General features: G+C 58.4%; 1 protein-coding gene across 1 annotated transcript in view; it reads right to left on the reverse strand.

The window, feature by feature from the left end:
- The window catches only part of KNDC1 (kinase non-catalytic C-lobe domain containing 1), a 63,465-nt gene extending 49,734 nt beyond the window's left edge, over positions 1 to 13,731 (reverse strand). The window contains exons 1-3 of the mRNA XM_031651963.1: positions 13,533 to 13,731; positions 6,028 to 6,226; positions 5,340 to 5,398 (exon numbers count right to left, since the gene is read on the reverse strand). Of these exons, the coding sequence (XP_031507823.1) occupies positions 5,340 to 5,398; positions 6,028 to 6,226; positions 13,533 to 13,634 (360 nt within the window). The 5' untranslated portion in view covers positions 13,635 to 13,731. The remainder of the gene's footprint in view (positions 1 to 5,339; positions 5,399 to 6,027; positions 6,227 to 13,532) is intronic.
- Between the last annotated feature and the right edge of the window lie 1,895 nt (positions 13,732 to 15,626).

A 15,626-nucleotide genomic window follows, 5' to 3' on the forward strand; every position in this document is an offset into this window, starting at 1 on the left:
AAATCGCAACCTCTGCTCTGTGCTGTCCGGACAGTGACCCGGGGGACAGGCAGGGGCTGCTGCCGTCCATCTGGGTGCTGCTTACACAGACGTTCAGTGTGAAAATCCATCAAGTTGTATGTTTGTGATATATACATTTTTCTGCATGTATATCTCAATAAAAAGTAAGAAAAAACCAATCTGTTCACGTTGTTAAATAACTAAGGGGTAAAGAAGAAATCCCAGTGGAAATAAAAAAATTAGAAGTAAATGATAATGCAAACATTAGATAGTAAAACTCACAGGATGCAACAAAACTTACATGTTGAGGAACATTCATAGCCCTAAGTGCTCTTACTGATACTGGAAAGGAAGAAAAGCTGAAAGCCAATGACCTAAATGTCCAGCTCAAGTCAGAAAAGGGATGGATCCTAAACTCAGAGCAAGGAAAGGAAAGAGAGAATGAAAAACAAGAATCAATGGAAAAGAAAACACAGACGCGCCAGGAGCGCAGACGGGACACAGAGGAGGCTCTTCGGAAAAATGAATGTACTAAACAAGCCCTAGTGAGACTGAGAAGAGAAAGCACAAATTAACTGTCTAGTCAGAGAATCAGGGCGACCTGCGGCTAGTGCAGCGGCCGAAGAGGAGAGAACCTGCCGCTGAAGGCCGGAGATTTTACAAACATAAAAAGTAGACCCACAGCTGACTCAGTAAGAAACACCAGAGATCAGTCCTGTAAGCCTTTTTTTAAGAGGTGGGGTCTCACTCTGCTGCTCAGGGTGGAGTGCACTGGTGTAATCTCGGCTCACTGCAACCTTCAACTCCTGGGCTCATGCGTCGCCTTCTGCCTCAGCCTCCTGAGTGGCTGGGGCTACAGGTACATGCCACCACGCCCAGCTAATTTTTAAAATTTTGTGTAGGGACAGGGTCTCACTTTGTTGCCTAGGCTGGTCTCTAACTCTGGTCGTCAAGTCATCCTCCTGACTCAGCCTCCCCAAATCTCCCTGTGCTGGGATTCTAGGGGTGAGCCACTGTGCCCAGCCAATCCTGTAGCTATTAAAAACTGAGCAGTAGTTAAAAATCTTTCCTAAAGAAAACAGATGGCCCTGTAAGTGAGTTTTACCAGACTTTCAAGGAACAGATCATCCCATTCTTATATAAACAGCACAAAGAAAGGGAAGGGGTGCTGCCCATACAGGGTTAGAACAATCCTGAGGCCAACACCAGTGAAAACATCAACAGAATGGAAACTCGCCAGTCCGCTCAAATACGCACAAAAATCTGAAGCAAGCACTAGTAAATCAAATTAAACGGTGTATAAGAAAGACAAGACACTTGGCCAATTTAGATTTTTCTATGTAAGAAAGGATGATTTAATATAAGAAAATAAAGATGTGACTATGAGAATCTTAATGAAGAAAAAATTAAAGGATCATGTCAAAGGATGCAGAAGAAACATCTTGTAAAATTGACACACACATTCACGATAAAACTCAGCATCGAGGGGGACTCGTGGTGGAGGCAGGCACCATTCTGGATGACGAAGGTGGAAAGCACTCTTTTTAGAATGGGGGATGGGGAGAGTGGTCAGTTTCTCTCTGAGATGGGACAGCGCTCAGCCTCACTCTGCTTCTGTTCCAAGACTCATGGCTGTTCCTTGCAGCATTGAGTAAGAGAAGGAAGGAAAACGTGTAGCAGGACCATGGGATGGGAGGAAAGACACTTGTTTTTTTGTCAGTGATTAATCAGTTAAATAGGAAAACTGAAAGAATCTATAAGTTATTAGAAATATTAAAAAAAACTTTAGCAAGATGGCTGGATGTAAAATAAAGATATTAAAGTGAATTGTGGCCAGACACAGTGGCTCATGCCTGTAATCCCAGCACTTTGGGAGGCCAAGGTAAGAAAATCACCTAAGCCGAGGAGTTCGAGACCAGCCTGGGCAACATAACATGAGCCTTCCTCTACAAAAATAAAAATAAAGAAATTAGCTGGGCGTGGTGGCGTGTGCCTATAGTCTCAGCTACTCAGGAAGCTGAGGTGGGAGGATTGCTTGAGCTCAGAAATTTTAGGCTGCAGTGAGCTATGCCACTGTGCTCCACCCTGTCTCAAAAGAAAAAAAGTGCATTTCATTTCTGTAGACTAGCAACAAACAAACAGGAAAACGTAATTAAAAAGAGGGCAACTGGCCGGGCCCAGTGGCTCATGCCTTTATTCCCAGCACTTTGGGAGGCCAAGGAGAGAGGATCACTTGAAGGCAGGAGTTCAAGACCAGCCTGGGCAACAGAGTGAGACCCTGTCTCTACAAAAATTTTGAAAAATTAGCTGGACATGGTGGTACATGCTTGTAGCCCCACCTACTTGGGAGGCTGAGGTGGGAGGATCACTTGAGCCCAGGAGGTGGAGGCTGCAGTGAGCCGTGATTGCTCCAATGCACTCCAGCCTGGGTGACAGAGCAAGACCCTGCCTCAAAACCAAACCAAAACAAAAAGAGGACAATGAATTTTAGAATAGAATCAGAAAACATCACATTCCTGAGAAAAATCTAATAAACGATATCTAAGACCCCTACAACAAAACTTTGCAACGTTAAACTAACTTCAGGTGGATGAAATGTGAAACAAAACTTAAAACTCTTGGTAGAAAATAGTAGTGACTATCGGCTCAACCTTGAAACAGGAAAGGTTTCTTGGGAAGGTTAGACCCTAACGGAAGAAGAACCATTAAAATATTTGATGATGTTAAAATTGAGCAACCACTTTTCGGCAGAGGACACCGTCAGCCAGCTGTTCTCCAAGTGTGGCTCAAGAGGTTAAACTCTTTCTGTAACGATGCTGAGACGGCATTCGCCTCGGTCACTCCCCCTCCCTCCCGAGCGGACAGTGGAGTTAGGGTTAGGGCTGGGGTTGGGCTTGGGGTTGGGGCTGGGGCCACGCGACTGATATCACAGCCGACTGAATGCAGAAGCTGCCGTGAAAATCCAGGCATTTTCCACAACCCAGACGTGAAAGATTTACAAATACGCAACCCAATGCCACTCTTCTCACTAATTTTGGAGGGAAAATATTCTTCATAAAAGTGTTATGTATGTTAACATACAATGGGCATTGTGCTTTTTAAATGAATTAATAGTTAACTTAAAATGTCTTGGTTTTAATTTATAACATCATAAATATGAAGAGACAGAACTCACATAAGCAAACGGGGGAGTCAATAAATTTTAGGGTTATAAACCTTCACCAGAGAGGCACTCCTCACCACATCCCCTATGACGCAGGAAAGAGATGCAGGACGCAGGAGCCAGACTCCAGGCCAGACCCCAGATCCCAGGTCCCTACCACGTCCACGTCCTGTGGGAGCCAGCGATCCTCACACTGTGCTCTCCGGCATGTGGCTGGGGGAGTTCCAGGAACAGATGTACGTCCACCTGCCCCACGAGCCACACTTCCTCCTGGGCACACACCCTAGAGAAACCTCGCCCAGATCTGTTCTCGGTGTACACACCAGGAAACACCTGCACCCCTTGGTGCCCCCACAAGCGGGGATTTAAACGTGGCCTTCACCCGATGGGATAACACACAGCAGGTGGCACATTATGGCCACACACTGCTCTGCAGATGAAGTTTAACAAGAATACATAAATTAAGTCCCGGAAAATCACACATGGCCTGGACTCTTTTCAGAAAGTTAAAAACGGCGCCAATGAAACAATGGGACTTGGAGGAACGAGCAACACAGGATAAAAAAGAAGGAATGAGAGTCCCACGGGGGAACCACAGAGTGCGGGGGCCGGGCACGGGCTGGGCTGAGGTCACAACCAGGTCTGAGCTGGATTACGATGTGACTAGGAATACAAGCACAAAACTAAAACACCCTCACGTGCACCAGGAATCACAGCCACCAGGCCACGCGCCACATCACAGCCACGAGGCCACACCCACATCACAGCTACCAGGCCTCGTGCCACATCACAGCCACGAGGCCACACCCACATCACAGCCACCAGGCCACGTGCCACATCACAGCCACGAGGCCACACGCTACATCACAGCCACCAGGCCACACCCACATCACAGCCACCAGGCCATGTGCCACAGGGGCTTGGGTTCTGGACACTGGGGTGCACTAAAACATAGGACTCCCGCAGCAGAGGCCCCCTGGGGCACCCTACTCGCCTCCCAGGGCAAAGGGCACCAGGCTCACTTGTTTCAAAGTGAAAGTAAGAGGGACACGGGGAGCCATCCCAAAACTCTTCTTTTCTTGTTTTTGAGACAAGGTCTTGCTCTGCCGGCCAGGCTGGAGCACAGTGGTGCCATCTCGGCTCACTGCAGCCTTGACCTCCTGGGTTCAAGAGATCCTCCTGCCTCAGACTCCCAAGTAGCTCGAACCACAGGCATGCACTACTGCGTTCAGCTAATTTTTGTGTTTTTAGTGGAGATGGGGTTCGCCATGTTGGCCAGGCTGGTCTCGAACCCCTGGGCTCAAGTGATCCACCCGCCTCGGCCTCCCAGAGTGCTGGGGTTACAGGAGTGAGCCCCACGCCCGGCCCCTAGAGTCTACTTTCAAGGTCAAATTTTAAGGTCATGACACAGCCGCTGGGCTTTTATTGGGAAGATCTTTGAGTTCCTAGTTACTTGTTTATTTATAAAGGATTGCATTATTTTCTCTGCCATGGGCTTTGTGACAGTAGGAACCACCAATGCGCCACTCCCTGCCCGGGGACAGAGCCCAGCCTGATGGACGGACCAAACCTGAGGGCCGCAGGGTGACTCTGCCCCTTTCCAGCCAGCCACGCAGGTGCTGACCCCGAGCTGCTGGGCTGTTGCCCGACTCATCCCACACAAAGGGTTCCTGAGGGGCTACACGGGGATCTGCTCTGGGAGCAGCAGGCTCTATGACTCGGGCGATGAGGCCCTCAGGGTGGCCCACGCCCACACCCATGCCCGGAGCTGTGCCTGGAGGCCTTGTGTCTCTGCAAAGGCTGTGAGTGACCCGGCTGCTAACTCCCTCAGAGGAGCTGTGATTCCCCGCCGACCATCACCGGTCATTTTGGTCACTTTTAACATGTTAAGTGTAGTAAGTTTGCATTCCAGAAAACATGCTATAAAACGATAATGACGACAAACGTGGCCGAAGCTGTTGCTCCCACAGTCTGTGTGGACCCGCAGAGGACACTGCAGGGGACGAAGCTGGGTGTGTCCCAGAGGCCGTCCCTACAGCCCAGTGAACCGGGCTCTGCTCCTGGCCAGCGGCCACTCACAGAGGCTGCCCCAAGGCAGGTGCGTTTCTGAGTTAATGGCAGAGGCCACCTTAGAGGTAAAGGGGGGGCGTGGCGCATTACCCCCACCGGCACTTACCTCAAAGGTGTTCCCGGTCACGTCAAACTCCGGGGGAACGAAGGCGCCCTCAGGGTCGTCTTAGGGAGGAGAGAGAGAAGGAGAGAAGGCTTCTAGTCACACCTGTGAACCTGAACCCGCCAGCCGGGAAGGTCCCCTCCCTGCAGACCTGGCGTCCCCAGACCATTTTAGGCTGCGAAAAAGGGAAATTAGCTCCTTAACGGTTACGGTGGGAAATGGGTTCCAAAGTGGAAGAAGGAAGGGTTCTACCACTTTCCCAAGAAGGAAGCTGAAGACATTCACCAGGGAAAAGCAGCTCCCAGGCAGGGCCCACGCAGTGGGAGCAGGTGGCCCACTGAGGCAGGGGTGTCCCACCCTCCCGGGCCGGCGTCCACTCACAGCAGGGCCAGCGGGACTGGCCCGGGGGAGACAGAAGAGGCGCACGCCCTGCCCTTAGGGGAAGTCCTGAGTGGAGCGGGGCTGGGGTGGGTTGAGTGTCCCTCTGGCGTCTGAGGGTGGGTTTGACTGCCCTGGCCCAGCAGGCACCCCACGGACCCTCGGCCGCTCTCCAGCCTGAGTCCCTCCTGAGGAAGAGAAGGTCTCCACAGGAAACCCGGGTCCAGGCACACTCCCAGCGTCTGCCCCCGCAGAGCCTGTGCTCACACCCACCCCGAAAGGCACCTCCGCCCCGTGCCCGCGGCCGCCTCACCGCTGAGCTGTTCCATGAAACACACGTTCCCGCTGGTGTTGAAGGCCAGGGTGTCCGGCGTGATGCACAGGCTCTGGAAGATGGCGGCGTGGGCCACACTCCGCATGGACAGGCTGCACTCCAGGCACACGGCCCAGGCTTCCTGCTCGCTGAGGCCGCGGTCCCGCAGGGAGAGGATGTCAGCCAGAGACACATTCTCCTGTCAAGACAGGCCCTGGCCGTGAGCCCCGCAGGACCCTCAGCCGTGCCCCGGCACCCCCGCCGAGACGATTCCACGGGGAAAGGGATGGCTCGTGGCAGGGTTTCAACACGTGGGTCAGGGAAAGGGCTTCAGGCCACGTCTCGTTTTGTTTCAAGAGTCGTCCTGCTGTTCCCTGGACGTCAGAGTCATGGAACATTTGGTGGCACCATCAGTGGGTTGCCTGGAGCAGGTGTCTGCTCCTGGAGCCTGGGCACGGGGCCTTCCTCCCGGAGGCTCGGCCAGAGCTGCTGGGTCACCTGCTCCCTGGGGCACCCCTGAACCCACAGGCTCATGGCTCAACCGGCCTGTGGAGGCTGCCAACAGATGAGGCGACTGAGTCGAGATCCCCAATTGTGGACTTGTGCCGAGCTAACGGGGCGTGACGCTGACACACTCACACAACGCACAACCATACGCGCTGCCAACATTTGTTCCAGGCAGTTCACACCGAGGACACAATCATGGCGGTTCCCTCCACATGGCCCGGCCACCCCCATGTGGACCCACCTCCAAATCTGAGTGGGCTCCTGGACTCCGTGAGGGCTCAGCTGTGACCATGATGGCTGCCACCAACACCCACGCCCCCATGAACATGCACACGCACAAACATCCCCACCTAGCACACGTGTGCTCACCCTCACACAGACACACACATCCCCATACATGCATCCCACACGGACACACGACAACACAGGGCACGTTCATACATCGACACTCAGATGCTGGTGCAAGGTGTGTGCACACTCAGTCTCACCACTTCAGTCCCACCACTACTCACACACACTCAGTCCCACTGCTTCTCACACATAGTCCCACCGCTACTCACACTCACACTCAGTTCTACCGCTTCTCACACTCACAGTCCCACCGTGTCTCACACACACTCACAGTCCCACCATGTCTCACGCACTCACAGTCCCACCGCATCTCACACCCACTCGGTCCCACTGCGTCTTACACACACTCACGGTCCCATCGCTTCTCACACACACTCATGCAATGAGAACGGACAGCCTCATGCACACACAGACCTCACACTCACATACATACTACATGCCACTGCACACATGCCTAACACTGACCACTTGCAGGCACACTCAGACACATACATATACCCGCACACACGCACACACCCATTCCCACGCTTGGTGCACACATCCTCACAGGAACACCCAAGGCTGCACAATCCACACTCGCACGTACCCAGATGTGGAGCTGAAGACCCTCTTGGGTGTGCTGCTCCCGGCCAGGGCACCCCATGTGCAGGTACGAGGGGGTGGCTGGGGGATGCAGGGATGCAGCCTGGATGCACGTGGGTGAGGTCAAGAAAGTCTCCGGGGCCGGGCGCGGTGGCTCAAGCCTGTAATCCCAGCATTTTGGGAGGCCGAGACGGGCGGATCACGAGGTCAGGAGATCGAGACCATCCTGGCTAACACGGTGAAACCCCGTCTCTACTAAAAAATAACAAAAAACTAGCCGGGCGAGGTGGCGGATGCCTGTAGTCCCAGCTACTCGGGAGGCTGAGGCAGGAGAATGGCGTGAACCCGGGAGGCGGAGCTTGCAGTGAGCTGAGATCTGGCCACTGCACTCCAGCCTGGGCGGCAGAGCAAGACTCCGTCTCAAAAAAAAAAAAAAAGAAACTCTCCGGACACGGGGCCTCGGAGGACAGGGCAGGTGAGGAGGAGGCAGAGGTCCCTTCTCCCCCATCCCTGACTTCCCCTCTCTCCCAGTGCACAGGGCAGCTCTGGCTCTACCGGTGCCACTGGGCTGAGGTCCTGAGAGGCACCTCCCACCTCTGGTCCCCCCACCATGCCCCAGCGGCTGGCACTGCAAGAGGCCCTCCAGGCACAGGAAAGGGATGAAGGGCTCAAACCAAGGCAGGAGGCCAACAAGTGACGGAATCAGGGCACAGGCGCCCGGTGGGGCCTGGCCATGGGGCTGGGTCTGCGTCTGTCCGTGGGGTCTTGGCACATCCCCCATCCATCTCCTTCTTGGGGTCCAGGGAGGGACTTGATGACATCATTACCCAGGCCCTTCCAGCTCTTTCTATCGCAGGAATCTCCCTGCCCCATTCCTGTGTTCGCTGATTGATCAAAGGTGTCTCTGATTTGCGCTCAAGCCTGCAGTCCTCTTTGTACTGCCCAGGACTCTTCAGGATTCCAGAGAGCCTGAAGCTCCCAGTGACACCTGTGGGGCTGGTTAAAGAGGCGCCTGGGCACTGCATACACACAAACACATGCACACACGTGTGCACACCCATGCACCTGCACACACAGGCACACACATATGCACACACTCCTGTGCACTGGCACACACATGCACACAGCACTACGTGCCCGCGCACACATGCCTGCAAACATGGGCACAGACGTGCACTAAGCGGTAAATAAGTCTGAGGACCCCATAGGTTGTGCTGCTTAGGAGGAAGGGAGCCAGCATGACACGTGTCTGAGCCGGTCCCTGTTCCCCTTCGGGGCCCTGGGGGGCCTTCTGGCTATCGCTCACGGGTCAGGGGCCTGCTGCCAGCTCACACAGTGGTGTCGAGACCTGTGGACCCGGGAAGGGAGCCAGGTCAGCCGTGCCAGCAGGGCCACCCCTCACGCACAGCACGCCCTCCTGCTCAGACCCAGAGGGGAGACACCTGCCGGTGGGCAGCCCCCTCCTCCCCTCAGGGAAGCCGGACACCTGGAGCCCCTAGCGCCTAGGAGAGGCGGGCCTGTCTGAATTCCATAGGAGATTCTCTGGATGATTTTAGGGGTGAATTCCATGGGGTCTGTGGCTGAAGCCTCCCCTCAGGATTGTCTCAGCCCCTCTGGTGCACGCTGTCTAGAGGGCGGGCTTCCGCTCACACAGGGTCCAGAGCCACCCAGGGGGTCCTGTCACGTGCTGAGGGCTCCCAGGCCTGAACTCTGGGCCCCAGGTCACCTGCCCTCTGGGACCTGCAGCCTCCGCCCTGTTCTGGCACAGGTGAGAGGAATTACTCCCGCGTGCCTGAATCCACAGTGGCTGGATGAGCGAGGAAGGGTGTCAGACAGGCCTAAGAGGCCGGAACAGGACGAGAGAGACTGGGAGAGACACAGGCAGCACTCACTAGCCTCGGGACCCCAAGTCCGCGGGGGCCCCACCCACATCCCAGCAGACACCCCCACGACCACCTCCGAGGTCAGGAGCCATTTGGGCGTCCTACAGTCACCTCCAGAAGGGGCCCTTGGAGACCCTGGGGCTCTAAGCCTTGCTACCAGGTGGGTTCAAGTCCACAGCTGGGCCAGAAGGCTTTGTGCTCAAGTAAAATACGCCCAGCTGGGCTGTGGGGCTGCCGAGGTGGCCCGGACAGGAGTTTAATGGGCTGTGCAGACACTTGGGAAGGAGGTGACGTGCTGTGAATAGCAACGCCGGCCTCGGCTGGCGGACGCCTGTCTGTCTGCCCAGCGCCCCCTCCTGCGCACCTGCCTGCCCAGCACCCATGAGGGCCCCACGGCAGGCTGGGGCCTCGTGACTTTCCACACTTCAGCCTCTCCTGCCCCTGCTAACACAGTCTGACCTTGTCGTGGCTGGTCAGCCCTCAGTGACTCCGTCTGCCGGCACAGACCCAGCCTCTCGAGCAGGCCCAGAGGGTGCTTCACGACCCAGCCCAGCCCACCGACCACCCACCCTGCCCCTCGCCATCCCTAGCAAGGTGTGCCTGGGTGAGCCATGGGGTAGGTTGGAGAGCGAGGACCACCTAAGACCTATTCCTAGCAGGGCAGGAAAGACTGGTCCCCACTTTGCAATGGTGTGGCCACGAACTCCACCCCCATCCCAGGTGGGAGGAGGGATTTGGGAAGGCAGGTGGACATGAACCCCCAGGACTGGGCTGCTCTCCGGGACAGCAGCACATCAGCCAGTCCCTGGGTCTCAGAGGGCAGGGCACACTTCCCACCGGGGACCCTCATCTCATGAAAGTCTCCATTAGGGGCTTCTGTGCATTCAGAAAGCTCCAACACCCCCCGCCACGGCAGACTTTGAGCCAGGGTTACACAGGGACGCCTGGATCATTTGGCACATTTCGAATCACTGTCTTATGACCAACTGATTCTTTCAGCCGTGGGATTCTAACGGGACCAATACAAAACTCCAGTCACCGCTGGGAGCACTGGCTGCCAATCCCCAGAGGCTTCCTGACAGCCCTCTCCACACTGCCAGGGCTCCCCCACCACAAAACCACCTTCTGGACAGTTCTCTCCACACTGCCAGGCTCCCCCCCACCCCCCACAAAACTACCTTCTGGACAGTTCTCTCCACACTGCCAGGCCCCCCCACAAAACCACCTCGGCTCCCAAGGTGCCTCTGCTGTGAGCTCGTCCTGGCACAGATGTCATATGGACCCTGTAGAGGGAACATGCTCTTCTTTACTGGGAGCCCCCAGCTGTGTGCCCCTCCAGGCAGTAACTGCATCCTGTCCACCCTCAGATTCTGAGTGCAGCCTGACACCGGCACACAGGAGGTTCCGGGAGGCACTTGCTGAACTCCAGAAGGGTTGACAGTGCTGCCTGCCTCTCAGGGACCTGGGACACGTCCTGCTCTGGCACCCAAACTGGTGCACATGCTTTGTCTCATCTGCATCCCTGTGGGGCAGCCAGCACTGCCCATCCATCGACTCTGGCCGCCTGGCCTGTGTGCCTCTTCTGCAGCCACTGTTCTGTCTGGATCACGCTGTTCTGCCTCAGATCCCGTACTGCCATCCACAGTAGCTGAAATCTCATGGGAATCCCGGGAAGGACACTTCCTCCAGGAAGCCCTCCTTGCATCACCCCCACAGAACATCTCCTGTCTATTGTGTGCTGGTGGTTCTTTGCCTGTGCTCACCCAGCGGTGCTGCCTGCAAGTGGCCAGGGATCCAACCTGGCCAGGGATCCAATCCTCCAGGACCTGCTGGTGATGCTCTGGTGGGTTCCAGCTGACAGTGTTCTCACACATGCACGGCCATGTGTCTCTGGGGCCCACACTATAGTGAAGTTGCTGGGACACAGGGCACTGGTGCCTTCTACTTTGCCAGCGAATGCTGGGCTGTTTTCCAAAGAGGCTGCTCCATTTGTCCTCCCACTGGCGCGAGGGAGAGCTGCTGCGACGTCCTTGCCAGCACACGCCGCTGTCCGCTCTTCAGTTCTTGCCAGCCTGGCGGTCTTGGGAAGGCATTCGTGGGGGTGTATTTTGCATTTCCCTGATTGCAATGAGCAAACATCTTTTCACATGTTCAGCAGCCATTTGGATTTTCTCTGGGATCATGTCAAGGGAGGGACATTCCAGGGGCTTTGGTGGGTGTCCATGAGGGTCTATTTCTTGGCCCCATCGTGGAGACAGCTGTTACAACTAGCTGTAGAATGAGTGAGCTCCTACATCTTACGCAGCCTGCATGTGTCCTGGGCCTGGCGCCACCGTGCTTTCCCAGCAGCTGCCCTGCACCCTTGGCCTTCCTGGCACTCTGGGATGATGATGCAGCCTCACCGTGCTCTCACCTCACCCAGGATGGTTTTCCAATGCAAGTCAGGTGCAGCCACGTGCCCTGATGGAGATTTCAGAACCTTCCAAGCCGAACATGTGCAGGAAGCAGAGTCTGAACGCCAGGGGAGTTCTGAGACACAGGGCGTGTTGGGCTCAGTGCTGGGCACAGGGTTGGGCCAGGGACCACCCCTGATGCTTTCCAGGAGTGTCTGCGATGGGCCCACCTGAACGTTCCCACTGCACGCTGCTAACCCCGCGGTGTCACCTGGAGGCCTCTGTGGCCATCACAGGATGGAGCCCCCACCCCAGCACTGTGCCAGGCGGGAGCTGTCCAGCCGACCGGAGGACACTGGTGTGTGCGTGGGGGTGGGGAGCATGCAGAAAGACAGCCTGTGGCTTCAAGTGGGCTCATGCCTGGTGCGGCATGTTCTGTGTTCCGGGCACCGGCTGCTGCCTCCATGTGGAGCAGGGAGGCCCTCAAGGCTCAGGCCCCTGATCCGCGAAGGGGCTGTGGGAAGAGCTGCGTCCTCAGGGTCGCCTCTCAGAGTGATGGGGAGGTGGCCTCCTAACAGATACCCTGGGATGTATCCTGGGGCGTTTCTAAAGGCTGCGGGCTGCGCTTCCCTCTCGGTCAGAGCCACGGTGATCTTCGAAGCTTTACTGACTCCCCTGGCTGCTCCTCTCTACAGCCTTCAACTGCACCAAATCCAGGCCATGGTGGGGGCGGGGGCAGCGCCAACCCCCGCACAGCCTCAGCAGTTTCTCGGTGGCTGAGCAGAGGGCCTCCTGGGGCTGAACCTTCCCAGAAGCACGGGGCTTCCACAGCAGAAACTCCCTGTCCCTTCAGAGCCCACTCCCCTGGGGCAGCAGGTGGGGGCTGCGAGGGGGTGAGGCCCGGGGCTGCTGCACCCGGGATTCCCTGCTCCAGCCTCGCTTGGCCGGCTGTTTAAAGAGAGGCCGCCGCAGCATCCCATTAATGGCTGCAGGTGACGACGCTGTCACTGGAGACACAGGGGCCCAGCGTCTGGGCTCTTGCCTGTTGGAGGCTTGGCAGATCTCGAATCCCTGGAGGATGAGGGTCCCTTTGGGAGCTGCTGCATCCCTGGGGGGCCACCTCTCACGCTGCCGGGCCTGGCTTGTCCACTCCATCCCAGCCAAGCCAGAGCTGAGTTACAGGGTCAGACCCAGCCAAGGTGGGGTCTGGGCAGTCAGTGCTGTAGGGTGGATGGTCCATGAGCAGAAGCGCCAGGGTATGCAGATGGCAGGCAGAGCCCCTCTGCACCTTGCGGGGTAGGGGGGTCTTGGGTGAAGGCCCGGAGACCCAGAGAGAGGGAAGCAGCTCTCAGTCTGGGGGGGCGGTCGTCCAGCGCTCTCCCCACCCCCGGCTCCTGAACCTCAGCTCTGGGGCCTCCTGTGCCGCGCCTGACTGGGCTCTGCTGCCCGGCGCCCCGCTGGCCTCCTGGGGCCCGGCAGGGAGTAAGCAGACCCCCTACCGTCCTCCTTGCTGCCCCCACACTGTCCCACCAGGGTTTCCACCAGGAGCCACGGCGCGCCAACTTCTGCAGGGGCTGCCCACCCGCCGCCGTCCCGTGCGCATTAGCGGGTGCTGTCCCCTCCAGGTGAAAATCCTAACGCGGGGCTGAGAACGGCGGTGGGACCCCTTCGGCCAAGGAGGGCGCCTGGGGAGGCGGGAGCTCACAGCCCCTCCCGGGTCCACCCCCCGGGCGCTCTCCGCGGAGCCCTCGGCGGCGGAAGGGGCCCCCCAGTGGGGCCGGGGGCTCACCTCGTCCTCGGGGAGGGTGGGCAGCGGCTCGAAGTCGTAGAAGTCCAGGTCTTTGCCGTCCTCCTCGTAGAGATCCGCCGCGGCTGGGTCCATGGCCTGCATCCTGCGGCCGCGCCGCGCACCGGCCCCGGGGCCTCCGGCAGGGCTGGGCTGGGCTCGGCTACGCGCACCCCGGCTCCATGGAGACGCGCCCGGCCCTCGCCCGCCCCCGCCCGCCCGCAGCTGCCGCAGTGTCTCCGGGGGACGCGGGCAGGGATACGGGGCGGGCCCCGGGGGCGAGGGGGCTGCGCGGCGCTGTCCGGACCCAGCGCCCAGGGGACGTCGCTCCTTCCTGGGGGAGGCACCGGGGGCGGAGCCAGGCGTGTGGCCTCCGTGGGGAGGCCCGGGGTCTGCGCCCCACCTGGGCCCCAACGGTCGAGGGGCGGAGTCGGCGCCCAGGAGAGCTCGGACGGGCCGACCCCCTCGCCGCCTCCCACCTCCCCCGCCCACCCCCGCTGCCGCCGGGCGGGGCTGCCGCAGTCCCGGGGTGGCCTCTGCAGAAGCGCTGGGCAGGGCAGGGCCGGGCGGGGCCCGGGGTGGGGGCGGGGCCGCAGGGGGCGGGGCGGTCGCTGGGCCGGGGTCCCTCCTGAGCGAGGGTCTTTCGGAGGCCCGGGGGTGTTGGGGGGGCAACAACGGTGCCTCATCCCCACCTGGAGGCGTCAGAGAGACCCCACGGGGTACCCGACCTTCCCTGGTCCCGGGGGGTCCTGGGGCTCTTGATCGACCTCTTCCTGCCCCAAAGTCCCCCCAGGGCTTTCTTCAGCGCCGGGGTGGTCAGAAGAGCCAGGATAACCCCAAGCTCGGCCACGGGGCAAGGAGGGTAGAGGCGAATCTCGCCTTTCCCAGCCACCCCCAGTACTCCCACAGTAGAGGGGCGGCTTCAGGGCCAGGCTGTCAGCTCCCCCCCACCCCCTGGCCCCACCGTGTGGCTGGCCAGGCACACAGTAGGCACTTAATACATGCTCCTGGCTTGAAGGAGGCAGGGCTTTTGACCGAAGAGTTGGAGGGTGCAGTGTGCTCAGGGACGTGAATTCCCAGCACTCTGTGTCCGGGTCGGGTCACCCGGGCTCTCAGGCCTGGCAGGGAGTGCGGGGGGCTCAGCTCCCCGGGAGCCAGGTGGGCACTGAAGCCCGAGGCTGAGAGTGGGGCAGGTGCTGGGCAGACTCTCTGCGTCCAGCCAGGCAGCCCCACCTTATTCAAATTACCCACCCTGGGGCCCACCCTGGTCCACCGAGTCAGCAAGGCGGGTGCAGCCTCCCCCATCCTTGGGTGTTTGGAAGCTTGGGCAGCAGCCAAGGTGGGGTGGGATGCAGCTGGAGGGGAGTCGTCTCACCGAGTGTGGCCTCAGCCAGCTGTCCCCGAGCTCTCTGTGGGCCCCACAGGGCCTGCAGTGCCCCCATCCCCGTCTCGGAAGGAGGCCGACGTGGCAGGCAGACTCCGCTCCAGGAGCCTGGTCCTGCTGCACCCTGGTGCTCAGACCTGGACACTGGAGCTGCCCTGGGCTTCCAGGCCCTCTGCTGCAAGGCTGGGGCTGCCTCCTTTGTCAGGTCTGGATGTGGCCCTGACGCCTCTGGCCACCCAGACTTGTGCCTCTGGGGGAATGCTGGGCTGATGTGACCCCAAAGGGAAGGCACCAGGGACCCCACAAACACAGGACTTTGTCACCGAGTGCTCACATCACCTCGCAGGCTTAGGAGTGAGGACATAGACACTGAATAGGGGGCAAAAGTAACCCCATAATTTGGGGGGCAGCCACACGGCAAGCACTCCTGGAAAGAAGTGCATGCGATTTGGTAAAATGCAGAACTCAGGGGCTCCTGGAGTCGGCCGCGGAACTTTCGGTTCTTGCAGCCTAAAACCCCTCAGCAGGCATTTCCCGCACCTGGGTCACTGGGAGCTGCTTCTGCTGAGGACCGGGCATCTGGGCGTGTGGGGAGGGGCCTCGGGCAGGGGCCGCGGGCTCTTTCTTTTACCCACCTGCTGCTTTCCTTTAAAGATCTGTGGGCTTTGGTCTCTGTTATTTCGGGGAGTGGTGGGAACTTCCAGATGTTTCGT

This window comes from Papio anubis, chromosome 11 (genome assembly GCF_008728515.1).
Source record: "Papio anubis isolate 15944 chromosome 11, Panubis1.0, whole genome shotgun sequence".
NCBI classification, from domain to species: domain Eukaryota; kingdom Metazoa; phylum Chordata; class Mammalia; order Primates; family Cercopithecidae; genus Papio; species Papio anubis.